Source organism: Amphiura filiformis, chromosome 5 (assembly GCF_039555335.1).
Source record: "Amphiura filiformis chromosome 5, Afil_fr2py, whole genome shotgun sequence".
Classification (NCBI taxonomy): domain Eukaryota; kingdom Metazoa; phylum Echinodermata; class Ophiuroidea; order Amphilepidida; family Amphiuridae; genus Amphiura; species Amphiura filiformis.
This window is the reverse complement of record NC_092632.1, coordinates 55,871,039-55,884,307: the sequence shown is the minus strand read 5'-3', so window position 1 is coordinate 55,884,307 and position 13,269 is coordinate 55,871,039. Positions and strand designations below refer to the sequence as shown.

General features: G+C 35.6%; 1 protein-coding gene across 1 annotated transcript; it reads left to right on the top strand.

Annotated features, from left to right (window-relative positions):
• The first annotated feature begins 376 nt into the window (after window positions 1-376).
• Window positions 377-11,783, top strand: LOC140151911 (uncharacterized). Its single transcript, XM_072174224.1, is given in 7 exon segments — window positions 377-514; window positions 5,567-6,749; window positions 6,751-7,192; window positions 8,933-9,064; window positions 9,619-9,751; window positions 10,598-10,765; window positions 11,551-11,783. Coding segments are annotated over 7 exon segments (2,334 nt in total). The 5' UTR covers window positions 377-432; the 3' UTR covers window positions 11,745-11,783.
• Window positions 11,784-13,269: the final 1,486 nt, after the last annotated feature.

Genomic DNA, 13,269 nt, shown 5'->3' with positions numbered 1-13,269 from the left:
ACTCAAATAAAATATGTACGATATAATAAAGCGCCCAGTACCAGAAAAAAAAAAGATTAAAAAAATCAGTTTACCTGCATTGTATTTTGATGTGATTTTCTGTCTCCTTTCCCATAGACCTATTACTCCTATATGTAAAATTTGATATCATGGAAACACAAATGTTGCTGTAGTGTTTGGTTCGGAAACTTCGGATCCTCAGTTATAGGTTTTCAAGTTAGTGATCTAAATTTACATACCGTAAATAGGGACTATCCTTAGACTTGAAATAGGCCTAATGCATATACTAGATTTATAATTCGAACTCCAATATAATTTTTATTAGGCTTTCTTACATTATTAATATTATGTTCTTACATGCCTTCTTCGTTTCAGCTGGCAGTTCCATATATCTGAACTGGTACTGACCAACCACTGTCAACTTTCCTCATCATGCCTCGAGCTTTTTTGGTGAAGAAAAAAGTCAAGCTTGACCTTGGCATTGCGGAAGAGCTTCATGATGAGAATGACAAAGGTAGGTAAAGCTTGATTCTCTTAGACCTAAATAACGGTGGAAAACGCTAGCACCGGGATTCGGGAATTCACCATTTGAAAAAAGTGCAACATTTTATGTTATAGCACCCTAATGATCTATAAAGAATCTTTTTAAAAAGTTCTATAAAGAACTTTAAAAAGTTTTATAAATCTGAACCTTAAAATTTTAAATAGGCCTGGGACTTTTTAATTCATTCAAGGACTCATCGCAATTAAGACAATTGAAAAGCAGTGTGAACCGTTTTTAGTTCTACAAAACTATTTTCTTGGACTAATTTTTTTTCTACTCTACTAAACCCGTGAACATTTTGAAGGGGCGATAAGCGCAAGGTCTAGAACCAGTTTCTTGGCTAGAACCCTTTTGGGGGTATATGCTCAAATTTGGTTTGGGCAGGGGTGTGCTGCTGAGAATTTGAAAATATGCATATACCAAGTTCCAAGAAATTTTGACCCATCGCTATACAAAAGTCCAAATATTCTGCCATATTTAATGCAAAGCACCGTAATTTTGTTGGCAAACTTGGACATTTATAGCTACAGTTAGTGTATTTGTTATTGTATTTTGAAGATCTTGATTGATAGATTGATTAATTGATATATCAAATAGCTGAAAACACGACACATGTTTGTGGCATATCCCCATGGTCATTAGTATCGAGCACCCCACAACCCCCCCACCACCACCACCACAACAACAACAACACTCTCAAAGCGCTGGTTAAAAATTCCTTATTTAACCAGCTTGGTCAAGTTTAACCATGCCAATTGGGTAAACTTATTTTAATCAACCATTAATGTTGTTCACCTGACAAACAAATTGGTTTAATATACACATTTTAACGAAGTTGCTCAGAATTGCATTTTAAACCTGGATTGGAGGGGAGCATGACCTATAGCGACGATGGTTGCACTCGATACTGACACATAAGAGGAGCTTGGTATGGGTATAGGCCTAAAGAAGATCACAAGGCTTGATAATAAGGAACAGTTGTCCCATTTGCATGATTTTTTTCGGGAGGTGAAAAACGCTCAAAACTTTCGTTTTGCCAATAAGGGATCTGAAATGAGCGTTTTGGGCGTTTCGACAGCATTTTTTGTGGGACATGAGAGCACATCAGACATATCGAATTGCATTCTGAATACGAAGAATGTCTTTCTGATATCAAATAATTTTCATTTTTTGAAATTCACGGTATAATACAAATTTTATGACAAATTATTAAAAGTTGATATTTTTCACTTTTTTGATATATAACCGTCCTCGAAGTAAATTTGATAAATTTAATGATATATTCTTAAAGTGCATGTAGCTGGGAGGAAAAGCCGACGATCAATTGAAAATTTTAACGTTTCATATTGAAGATGTGGATTTTTTTCCCAAAAAGATCTAATTTTTTTTGGTGTTTTGGGAAAAAAATCCATATCTTCAATACGAAAGGTCTAAATTTTCAATTGATCGTCGGTTTTTCATCCCACCTACATACACTTTAAAATCATCAGATTTATAAAGTTTACTTCGAGTATTGTTAAATATCAAAAATATCAATTTTTAATGATTTGCCATAAAAAGTGTATTACATTGCGAATTTCAAAAAATCAAAATTATTTGATATCAGAAGGACATTCTTCGTATTCAGAATGCAATTCGATAGGTCTGATGTGCTCTCATGTCCCACAAAAAATACTGTCCAGACGTTCATACCCCTTCCCTTAACTCATTTCCTATTATTATGATAATCCGGGTGTCAATGGGCATGCAACAGACAAGATCAGAAACAGGTTTCCCATCTAATTCTTCTAATTCTCTGAATCCAATAATGATAAATGAATATGATATGTAAGGACTTCGTTCGCCAAAAAATCATATCAGACCATGCCTATTGGTACTTATAACAAGAATTTAAACAGATTACAAAATGATGTGAAGAATTTTCCAAAATGAAGATTCATTCTTTCTTTCTTCATATCATACCCGTCCCAACTTCTGCTGCAAGTTTTAATGTCTTGTAATTCAGGAAATTTAGCGATATTTATCAAGCAATCAAGCACAGAAAATCAAAACTACAATCGGTTTTTGCCTATCCCTTAATCGCGCGATGGGGTATATAAGGTTAAGAAATATAAAAAGTACAAATCATGTAAAAAGTACATACAGTTATCGCACTTAATAGCACATTCTTCAAATTCAGTCGTCCATAAATATCTGTCAGAACATAAGAGAAAGGAGTTTTTAGTCTCCGGTATATCGTGCGTGCATAATCCATGTCTCTTCCATCTCTCTTGACATTATGAACACAAAAAACATAAAAAACAGCGGATGAGGATGAGCAAGCTCGGGCTAAAGAAAGCAAGTCGAGCGAAACTGTTGGATTTGCCAAATCCGCTCAAATTAAGGATATGTATGTGAAACTAAATCATGGTTATAGTCCTAAATATCCAAATCCTTATAATCTGGATGACTTTTCTGTGAATCAGGGTCACTTCCTCATCCATATCATCCTTAGTATAATGCTATATTATTCTTATGATTAACAGCGAATTTTATGTAGAAACTTTTTATTTTTAATATTTAGATATTGTTATCTGCTTATGTTAGTGGTTTATTTTGCTTATTTGTTGAATTTGTTCGTTTGTTTGTGCAACGTGCACTTTCGTGTTTTTCACGTTGAAGAGTTGAACACTCGTCGAGTGACTCTCCATGTGAATTGAATTGACTAATCCCAAAGTAAAAACTATACTTAACTTAAAACATGGAAAGAGAACTCACGCAAACTGAATAAATTGATTGAAACATGGACTCACATAAACAAATAATGCAAATATAGAAATGTCCGTAATTTGACGGTATCGCGGTCACCTGCCTTTCGCGGTCACTGTCTTTCGCGGTATTATAACAGCAGTCGAAAATGAAATTTGGCTGTTTTGTCTTTTTTGTGTGTGTATTGCATTGTCTTATACCCTGCAGCACAACAGTATGCCATATCATCCATTTGTGTGAAGTTGTACTTGGAAAAATATACTTGGAAAAATAATCACAATTCAAAACTGAACCATATTGGAATAAATTTGGTTTTTTTAATAGATGCACTATCTAATCCGGCACATTATGACACCCCATTGAATCCAATGTGACTTCAAGAAGCAAAGTTACAAGCATTTGATTAGACGAAGGTCCAGTTTTAAAAGTGACAAAACTGACCTATTCAAAATTCCACGGACTATAGCCATCTGGTTTGAGAGTGGTGAATGGCTAATTTCTGCGTGCCTTTAATTTAAAACAAAAGGAACAAAAGAAAACTGAAACAACAGAACTGACAAATAAAATGAAAGTTATGAAAAGTACAGAGAAGTAAAAACTGAAATAAAAACTGCTTTAAATAAAGCTTCATTGAAGAATCTGTGTTGTCTCTTTGTTGCGCTTGTCGGAATCTTTTTTGCGCATTGTAAGTTGTATAGGCAAATTTGTCACTTTTAAAACTGGAACTTCGTCTATTCAATCGCTTTGTAACTTTACTTCTTGCGGTCACATTGAATACGATGTGTTTATTTTATATTTAAGAATCCAAGAAATGTCTCAGATCAGACAGCTCATCCCAGCTCATCCTGCTCTTAAGCGCGTATAGCAAAATCCAGGACAGTGGGATTTGGTCGCAGGAGCGATAGTCGGTACAGCAAAGTGTCCTTTCAACATATAATTATTGAAATCCGCTATTTATATGGGATTGTTTCCAGCTCGATGCGCGAATGTTGCAAGTCGAATGCACTTTCCGGAAGTTTAATAACATGTATTTTGAAGTTGGTCTGATTGGAAGATACCTTATGTTATACAGGGTGTCCCAGAAAAAATTACCGAGTGAATAAAATTGAACGAGAAATAGACATCAGAATAAAATAAAATAAAATAAAAATGTAGCGTATAGCCTATTTTATTGTGCATCACACACGAAAATTTTATTTAATTCGGTTGGCTGGTTGCGAAGAAATTAACGATTACATAATGCGCGTATCAATGCAGTTCATTCCAAGTCTGATCAACAGGTGCTTTTTTCGCACTCGCTCACCGCTTCCTAAAGTTTGTGTATCTCATTAGATTTAGTCCACATTATCTATTTTATAATCCGATGGTGTTGTGTTATTAATGCTTTCACTGAAGATGAATAACAATTTGTCCAAGAAAACTTTGATTTCTGCAATTGGAAGCTTTCCAACTTTAATTCTTTAGGTTGTGCAAATATGTTATATTTTAACTTTCCAAAGAACATTTGAGCCAAGAATGACAATGATCAAGTGCTTACAGCTTTACGTGTGATTTTTGATACCATGCATGCAACATTAATGTTAAAGATTTATCTTTGCATTACAATTTCTTGGAAATATTCAAAAAACTTTAATGTGTGTGAGAATTTTTTTTAAGCCAGCTGGAATTCTTTATGCAATAATTCTTTATGCAACATTTATATCAACATTAACGAAAAAAGATATCATCTTACATGCAAGCATTCGTTTTTAATATCGTGCAGGTTTTCAAATTTGAACAAAACCTAATTAAATGTTTTGCAAAAAACAGATTGTTTAAAAAGAACGAAAAGGATTTCACCGGACAAAATATGAAGCCTATGGCATTGTGTTGAATGATCTTTCTTTCAAACTTGGAACGAAGTGAATTGACGCATGCGTTGTGTAATCGCTTATTTCTTCGCAATCAGTCAACCGATTCCAGTAAAATTAGCGTATAAGATGCAGAATAAGATGAGCTACACGCTGATTTTTAGATTTGTGGATTTTTTTCTGGAACACCCTGTAGTGGGAACTTCTAATAAACATGATAAAAATTGAGGGTTAAGAACCAGAAAGCCTTAAAATCTTTGCGAGTTAAGGTTTATATAGTTCTCAACCCTCGGAATTATAGTTATTTTGAAGCTGGAACAAACAAACTAACGGGTTGAAGATGAATATAGAATGCTAGTTATTGCAATCCGAGTGTCTAATCAGCATGCTAAGTTTGAAAATTTGATTTTCTTTTAAATTACAGAATCTGCGGATAAAGAAGCTGATTGCCGAGAAAAGCCCATCCCCAATGTTTCCAGTGGCAAAGACATGGACAACAACACACGCACACCGGAGCTAGATACTGGGATAGCAGCTTCGTTTGCATCTCAGAGACCGAAAACCTTACCATGCTTGACCATACCAAAACCGTTCCACGATCAAACCAGTAATGTATTACGTTCAATGTTATACAGAGGTCCTAAATCGCCAGAGAGAAAGCTGAATGACATGAACGATGAGTCCGCACATGCCGTGAACCCACGCAGTAGCCATCCGTTGACGGCATCAGCACACTCGGCATTCGACAAGGTTGTTCCTGGTTTACCGAGATCAAGACACTCGCCTTCAGATTCAACACCATCTCAAACCCATCACAGCTCATCGCGTTTATTTCAGCAACTCCGCCGCCGTGAGCAACCACATATGATGATGAGACATTCGGATAGTTTCAAGGATGTCATGTCATTCCGTCAACGAGGAGAGGACATATTGAAAGCAGAGTTAGCGAGTATTCGTCCCGAGACAAGTATTACTCGTAATACATCAACTGATGAGCCTCTGAATCTGAAGATAAATCGACATGACGATTCATCACGGCCGAATTCGGTCGAGAGCACCACCAGCAACTCAATGGATAGTGTATCACCTCTTGCAAATGAAAGCGATCATATCCCAAAGAAGAAATATTTCTTAGACCGCCAAAGCTTTCAAATTGCCTCAGATCGTAACTCCCCGGTCCATAACAACATCAACTTGTTCGCCATCCGAACACCACGCTACACACCTTCTTTGCCACCATTGGGTCCAGACCCTCGAAGTCATCTCAATTGGGCATTTGCAGCTTATTATCAACAACCATGTGCACCATACGGTGGACCGTACAGTTCTTTCTATTCTCGCGTAAATCGGCGCCATGATATTCCCGAGGACATGCGTATGCTGCAGCACCAAACATTCCATTCGTATACATCTCATAATAATTCATCTCTTAAAAAAGATATATCAGATTCTAAATCAGGTAAATCAAGTAGTCCTATCAACTCTCCCCCACCACCGTCTGAAGACAATAATGACAATCAGCCACTGAAATCTCCTAAATTGGACAAGCTTGACGCCACTGATCCTGATAGATCGCTTTTAAAACCTGAGTACCGAGAATACCTTTCTCAGCATCTCAAAAAATATCCGCACCGGTACCCACCATCCACAATCTGACACTACCCGCCCGCTTGCACGTCAACCGATTCTTGGACTTGAATATATTCAGAATGGCACAGACATCAAGGTCATGGATGTCGATGGTGCTGATTGTCCAGAGGAGGACGAAGGTGACACCGAAGAACAAGAAGCTGAAGGTGACCAACAGAAAAACATGGAGCACGACAACGACGCCACTGGACAAGACCATGAAGACGAGGAAGATTTTTTCAATGATGTCAATGGGAATGTCGGCCACATAGTGGGGGCACCTGAGACGGTAGATCGTCAGACATTGATTTCACCACCAGCACTAGCAGCAACAACCGTGAAGCTTCCTCAACCTAAGAAATATAAGTGTGATATCTGCTTCAAGGGATTTAGTCGCAGCAACACTCTAGTCACTCATAAGGTAATCATACAACACTCTATTATATTTATATTGAAATTATTACTTCAACTCGTCAGAAATAACTCACTCGACAGAAATAACGCACTCGACACCACCAGTTATATACGTTTACAGGGACACCCTTTCGCAATCATGAAGCTAGTGGTGGTTTTTGTTTTTGTGCAGTTCATTGTGTCGGTAAACATGCATGCAAAAGTTCTTTTGTGTGTGACAAATAATTTCTGCAGGGCTGAGGTATATTTTGGTTGGCTATTTTGTAAAGACAACAAAATATTTTTCTTTTCTGTAACATTTTTGATCTACTTGAGCTACCTCTGATTAGATAATTGATAAACTACCCTAACTACTTATGATTAAGCCAATGGTATATCTCGAGTTTTCATTGATATTCTCCAAGGGTTTTGATGTATGCACATATATTAAAGAGTGAAGGACATTGAAGATAGGGTTTTGCCAAATCTTTGTGCATACCAACACCAATAAAATGTTGCTTGTCAATCACGATTCTTTTCTCATTATATCATCGATGCAATTACGCATCGTCTTCATTTAGACTCTTTAATTAACATCGAGTTGGCTTATACAATGGAGATTTGCGCAAATAAATTAGCACATCCATTTATTAAAAAACAAACATCACCATTGGAACCCTTATGAAGCACAGCCGTCTCTTTTATTATGTGAATAAATATTATATATGCAAACATCATCGAACGGAGGTCGGCTACTGTATACCGGCTACTGGTCATGGCATGATTTCATATGTATATAAATCGATCCATAGGGTTTTGTTTTTAATTACTGCGTCTCCGTACTAATAGCGTTTGCTTAAAACATATTACATCTCAGTTCCTCGAGGTTTCCTAGTGTACTTGTTCATAAAATCGATATTGTCAACTATTGAGGGCCAAAAGAATTTGTTAATAGTGAGAAACACTGCTTTTGTTTCACTTGTAATACATTTTGACTTATTAGTTTTAATTACATTTTGCCCGGTAGCGGAATTTGGCTATATAGAAGAAAGAGAATACTAAATTATTTTAAGACCACTGAACAACTTACATTGTTTAATAATTATTGAAGAGACTCAGCACTAGGAGTTCAATAATCAGATTTAAAAGTTTTCATAGTAAAAATTCCAAGAAAAACTCACTTGTTTTCCATAAAGTTTCGGCAATCCAATCTGTTGCCTTTCTCAATGGTGAACACCAACTCTTAAATATAATTGCATTGCTAAATATATCAGAACATAAGTAGCTGTGGGAAGTTGCAGAATCACCTCCTATTATGTAATGATTCTCAGGTCCATACAGCACGTAATAAAGAATATATTATCCGTTTTGCCAAATAAAACATTTAAACGTCAGATTTTGACATTTGGCCAATTTTGCATGTTTTGGGGTTTTCTATTGCAGTCACAAAATTCAAAGCGACTTTATTTACTTATTATTTATTTATTTATTTACTTACTATTTTATTTTGATTTGTAATAATTGGTTAGAAAATGGAACAGAAAATGTGTTTTTTAAAGACTTGATTGTCACAGCATACAAGTATGCACGCTTTTGGTCCTTATGTCCACAATTTGGCCAAATAGTAACATTTTGCTTTTATTACAAGATAGTTCCAACAAAATGACTAGGATTGAGCTATAGGCCCTATGTTTTATTTATTTTTTTAATCCAAAAGTAATTCCTCCTGTACTTTTTCACTTACACAATTTCTCTGTTTTATTTGCAGCGAATACATACAGGAGATAAGCCGTTTAAGTGTGAGTTATGTGGGCGTGCTTTCAGACAACCTGGCAACTTGACAAGACATAGATTAACTCATACAACTGTCAAACCTTATGTCTGCCCTCAATGTGATAAGGTAAGATGTGATGGATTGATTGATCGGTTGGTTGATTGATTGATTGATTGATTGATTGTCGGCTTGTTTGTTTGCTTGATTTTCACATTTTTTATATTTTGCTTCACATTGCCGGAGAATTTTAACCTTACCCATTAGGTCTTGTAGCCCAAAATAATAACAGCGAGATATGGCTATAAAAATAACAGGACAATATTGGTTTTAGAATCTTAACCTACAATAAAATAAGAAACCTTGTCGGTCTGTTGGATTTTGTATTGGATCCAATAGCATTGTATTATGTTCTTATTAATGGCCGATGTTAGGTAAGATTATGTTATGAATGAAATGGATTTGCTTGTTTTATTGCACAATATTTTTATCCTCAAAGTCCACCCTAAATTGCTTGTTTACATGAATATGAAGAATTAAAGTTGATTAGGCCCATACCTCATTATATTTGAACTAGCAGAACTATTAGAGTAATTATATTTTTCAAAGTTGGAATAAAATGCTCAAAAACATTTGTTTGTGTACTTCTGAAAAAATAAGCATATATTCATTTGGATTTTCAGGCGTTTAACCGTGCTTCAAACCTACACACCCATATGCGAACCCATACCAACTACAAGCCATTCACCTGTCCGTATTGCGATAAGGGGTTTCATCAAAAGATTGATATGAAGATCCACTCATACACACACACAGGTAAGAAACAGCACCAATCACATCACAATTATTGAGTGGTATAATAGGCAGTGTGCTTGCCTCTGGAAGATCCCTGGTTCGATCCTTGGTGGGACCAATTCAGTGCTGGGCACTATAAACTATAACAAAATAAACTCTGAATCACGAACATAAAAAAATGCGCTTTTTTGATATTACAATATGGAGTTAGGTAAATGAACATAAGCGTGTTTGTCTTTCGAAGGGGACGTTCAACCATCAGTCCCATCCACTGAATTAAATTATTAATTGTGTGGTCCCATCCGAGAGTCATGAATACCTGTGTAAGTAACTCGCAGTCTTGGTGCGTGGTGTTTTCATCAGTCTGGATAGTGCTGTTTGGTCAAATACTCCCAGTGGTTGGCACAGTGGTCCTCCTGAAGCAAATGGACCGATTCCGATCTGCTGGAAGAGTCAAGGAACTTTATGGACGTCTTGTGACTCTTAACTTAAGGGAAAAGTCCAACATTTAATTTTAACCGACCACAGGATACATTCAAAACAGTTTCATTGCCAAGGACAAAATCATTCGTCTAACACAAATGCCTCATAAAAGAACTAGCTTTTGCTCCTGGCAGAAAACATTTGAAATAATTGGAAATGTGTCAAAAATGAACTTATAATATGTTCTCGCCTCATATCGAGTACGGCATTGGCTTATATTTCAAGAACTCTTCAACTATAGGGCGAGACATTTTGTATTATTTGTCGCAGTAATTTTATTATTGTTATAATAAGAAAAAAGTACTCCCAGTTAATTATAGATTGACAACGTTGTAAATTTGTAGAGTTGGGTTTTGACAAACGACATTTTGTTTCTTTTGATAGGTGAGAAACCCCATAAATGCAAAACCTGTGGTCGTGGTTTCAAACAGCTTACGCACCTGACTTATCATATGAGGACACATTCAGCAGTGAAGATGTACACCTGTGCCTATTGTGGAAAGGGTTTCAACCAAAAAGGCAATCTTCAAGCACATATCTATGGACACACTGGTAAGTGATATCAAGCAACTTTACGGAGACATAACATAGTACTACTTTGGGGTAAAGCAAACGCCTCTGAAAGGTTTCGATCCTCGACTTTGCTTTAAAAATACTCAAGTCGGCCTAGTTGGGAATAAAGCTATAATATTAATATCGACCTACCCGTCCTACTAGAAAAATACCATGGTTCGGCCCTACATTTACTCCGCTGATCCAACTTTTGAAAAGTTACCCGTCACTCAATGGTGCCCGAGTGAGCGGATGTTAATTAGTCCTCACTATAATAATGAGGTGTTCTTGACTGTAAACATTGGAAAGTAGGTCCAATGTTTTGCTTGTTCCACTGTTTTGTTTGTTGTTGTTTGCTTTTGTTTTTGTGTTAAGTTGTGTTTACACTGTTTATGTTTTGCTCTTTCAATATTGAAACCTCTCCATTGTAAATAGATATCGGCTTATTACAACAATAATCATTCAATGTAACTAACAAGGAAACAACCCTTACTTCTTTTATGGAAAGAACAACTAACTTCTTTCAAGGAAACAATCATATCTACATGTAGTGACCTTTATTATAACATTAGGGCATGAATGCGGTCATAGTATGCGTGTATATATATTCGGCAGTTTTTGTTCATAGCAAAGTGTTAATTTTGGACGCATTCTCCTTCTTCGGGAAGGCATGCATTCATCAACTAACTAACCGACTGAACAACATATACCCTATAGTAATTCTAATTACGTTAACTTTGAACATGATAATTTTACCACGCCGTTTTCTTTTCATTTCACTACAGGTGAACGTCCATATCGATGTGAGATTTGTGATAAAGGCTTCACGCTAGCCAGTACCTTGAACACTCATCGTAGAACTCATGCCGAGAAAAAGCCATTCCAATGTCAATATTGTCAAAAAGATTTCTACCAGAAGAATGCGTTGAAGAGTCACTTGATTGCTAGCCATCCATATACTGGAGAAAGCTTGCTTTAATTTGCGATGATTTGAATGGGCATTTAGAAATTTATGATGGGTAGCTATAGGTTTTTCAAGTTGAATGTTACATGAAATATGTACACGCCCCGTATAATTATACAAAGACATTCGGGAATGCATTGCTATCTACCGTAGATAGTTTTTCAGATAAGATTAAGAATATGGATGCATTTTTTACACTTCACTCTGTTTCAGTTTATACGTTATAGATTGGTAATGATATGGCCTCATAATCATGATAATATGACGTCGGGAATCTTTTTTTTTTTTCAAGCTTCTTCTTAGACATTATACAGGGCAAAACATAATTATTGTAGGGGTGCGTGCGTGACATCAAACGTGAAAAGGAATGTTGTCTTTTGCTGGGGGTATGTGTATTCAAATATTTGTATACACATTTTCAAATATGATTGTAAAAATCTATGTAAGTTTTCTTTTTCTTTCCTTAATTTATTTTTCCTTTTTTTTTTCTAAACAAAATTGATTAGAACTGAAAGATCATTATCATGATTATTTAGGGGATATGTACGTCTGTTATCCTGAAGATTGAAATATGTTTATATAGTACATGTATATTGAAATGCATTAATTGTCATAAATGAGTTCATCTCCAGTTATTATATATTAACTATAACAAAACAACTCATGTACAACATTAAAGCCTACAACAAAGCTTTATGTGGAAACGGTAATTCACTTTATGGTAATTATTTTGATTAATTTGGAATTATGCAGTTTCTTAAATTTGCATTGATTACTGTGAATAAGCGATAGGGAGAAGCATTCTAAAATTGAATTTTTATGTTATGCAGCCCATTGCACATAATTAGAATGCAGGGAAAGTCCTCGGTCCCCGATTGGAATGTAGACCTTAAGTTTCATACAAATGTCCCCGTTCGAAAAGATTACAAAAGCGTTATAAACGCACCCCACCAAAAACGCCCTATATAAGTATACAAATAGGCATGCAAGGTGGATGTATTGCTATCTACCGTAGATAGTTTTGAAATAAGAAAATAGTTGCGTTTTCTGCACTTCACTCTGCTTCAGTTCATGATACATTATAGATTGATGATGATATGGCTTCGTAATTTGAGGTCGGGAATTTTTATTTAAGTTGCTTCTTAGACATTATGGGGCAAAATATATGCGTGTTTGAAAAGGAGAGTCGCTAACTGCACTGGGCATACAAATATTCGTGTTTCGATATTATGATTGTATAAGTGTTTATGTAAAGCTGAGACCATAATACCTAAATAGGTATTATGGTCTCAGATGTAAAGGCTTGCTTTCTTTCTGTTCTTTATTTATTTTTTACTATTTTTTTCTCGGAACAAATTTGAACTGAAAGATCATTATCGTTCTAAATATGTTTATATAAAGACTTTAAAAAAAAACCCTAACGCAGCCGTTACAAATACGACTATCATAAAGAAATGTGGTTTATGTACGCGTGTTTTTATACGCCATTCGCCAATACTCATTAGTATTTTTTCATTTCAAAGATCCAAAAAACCGAATT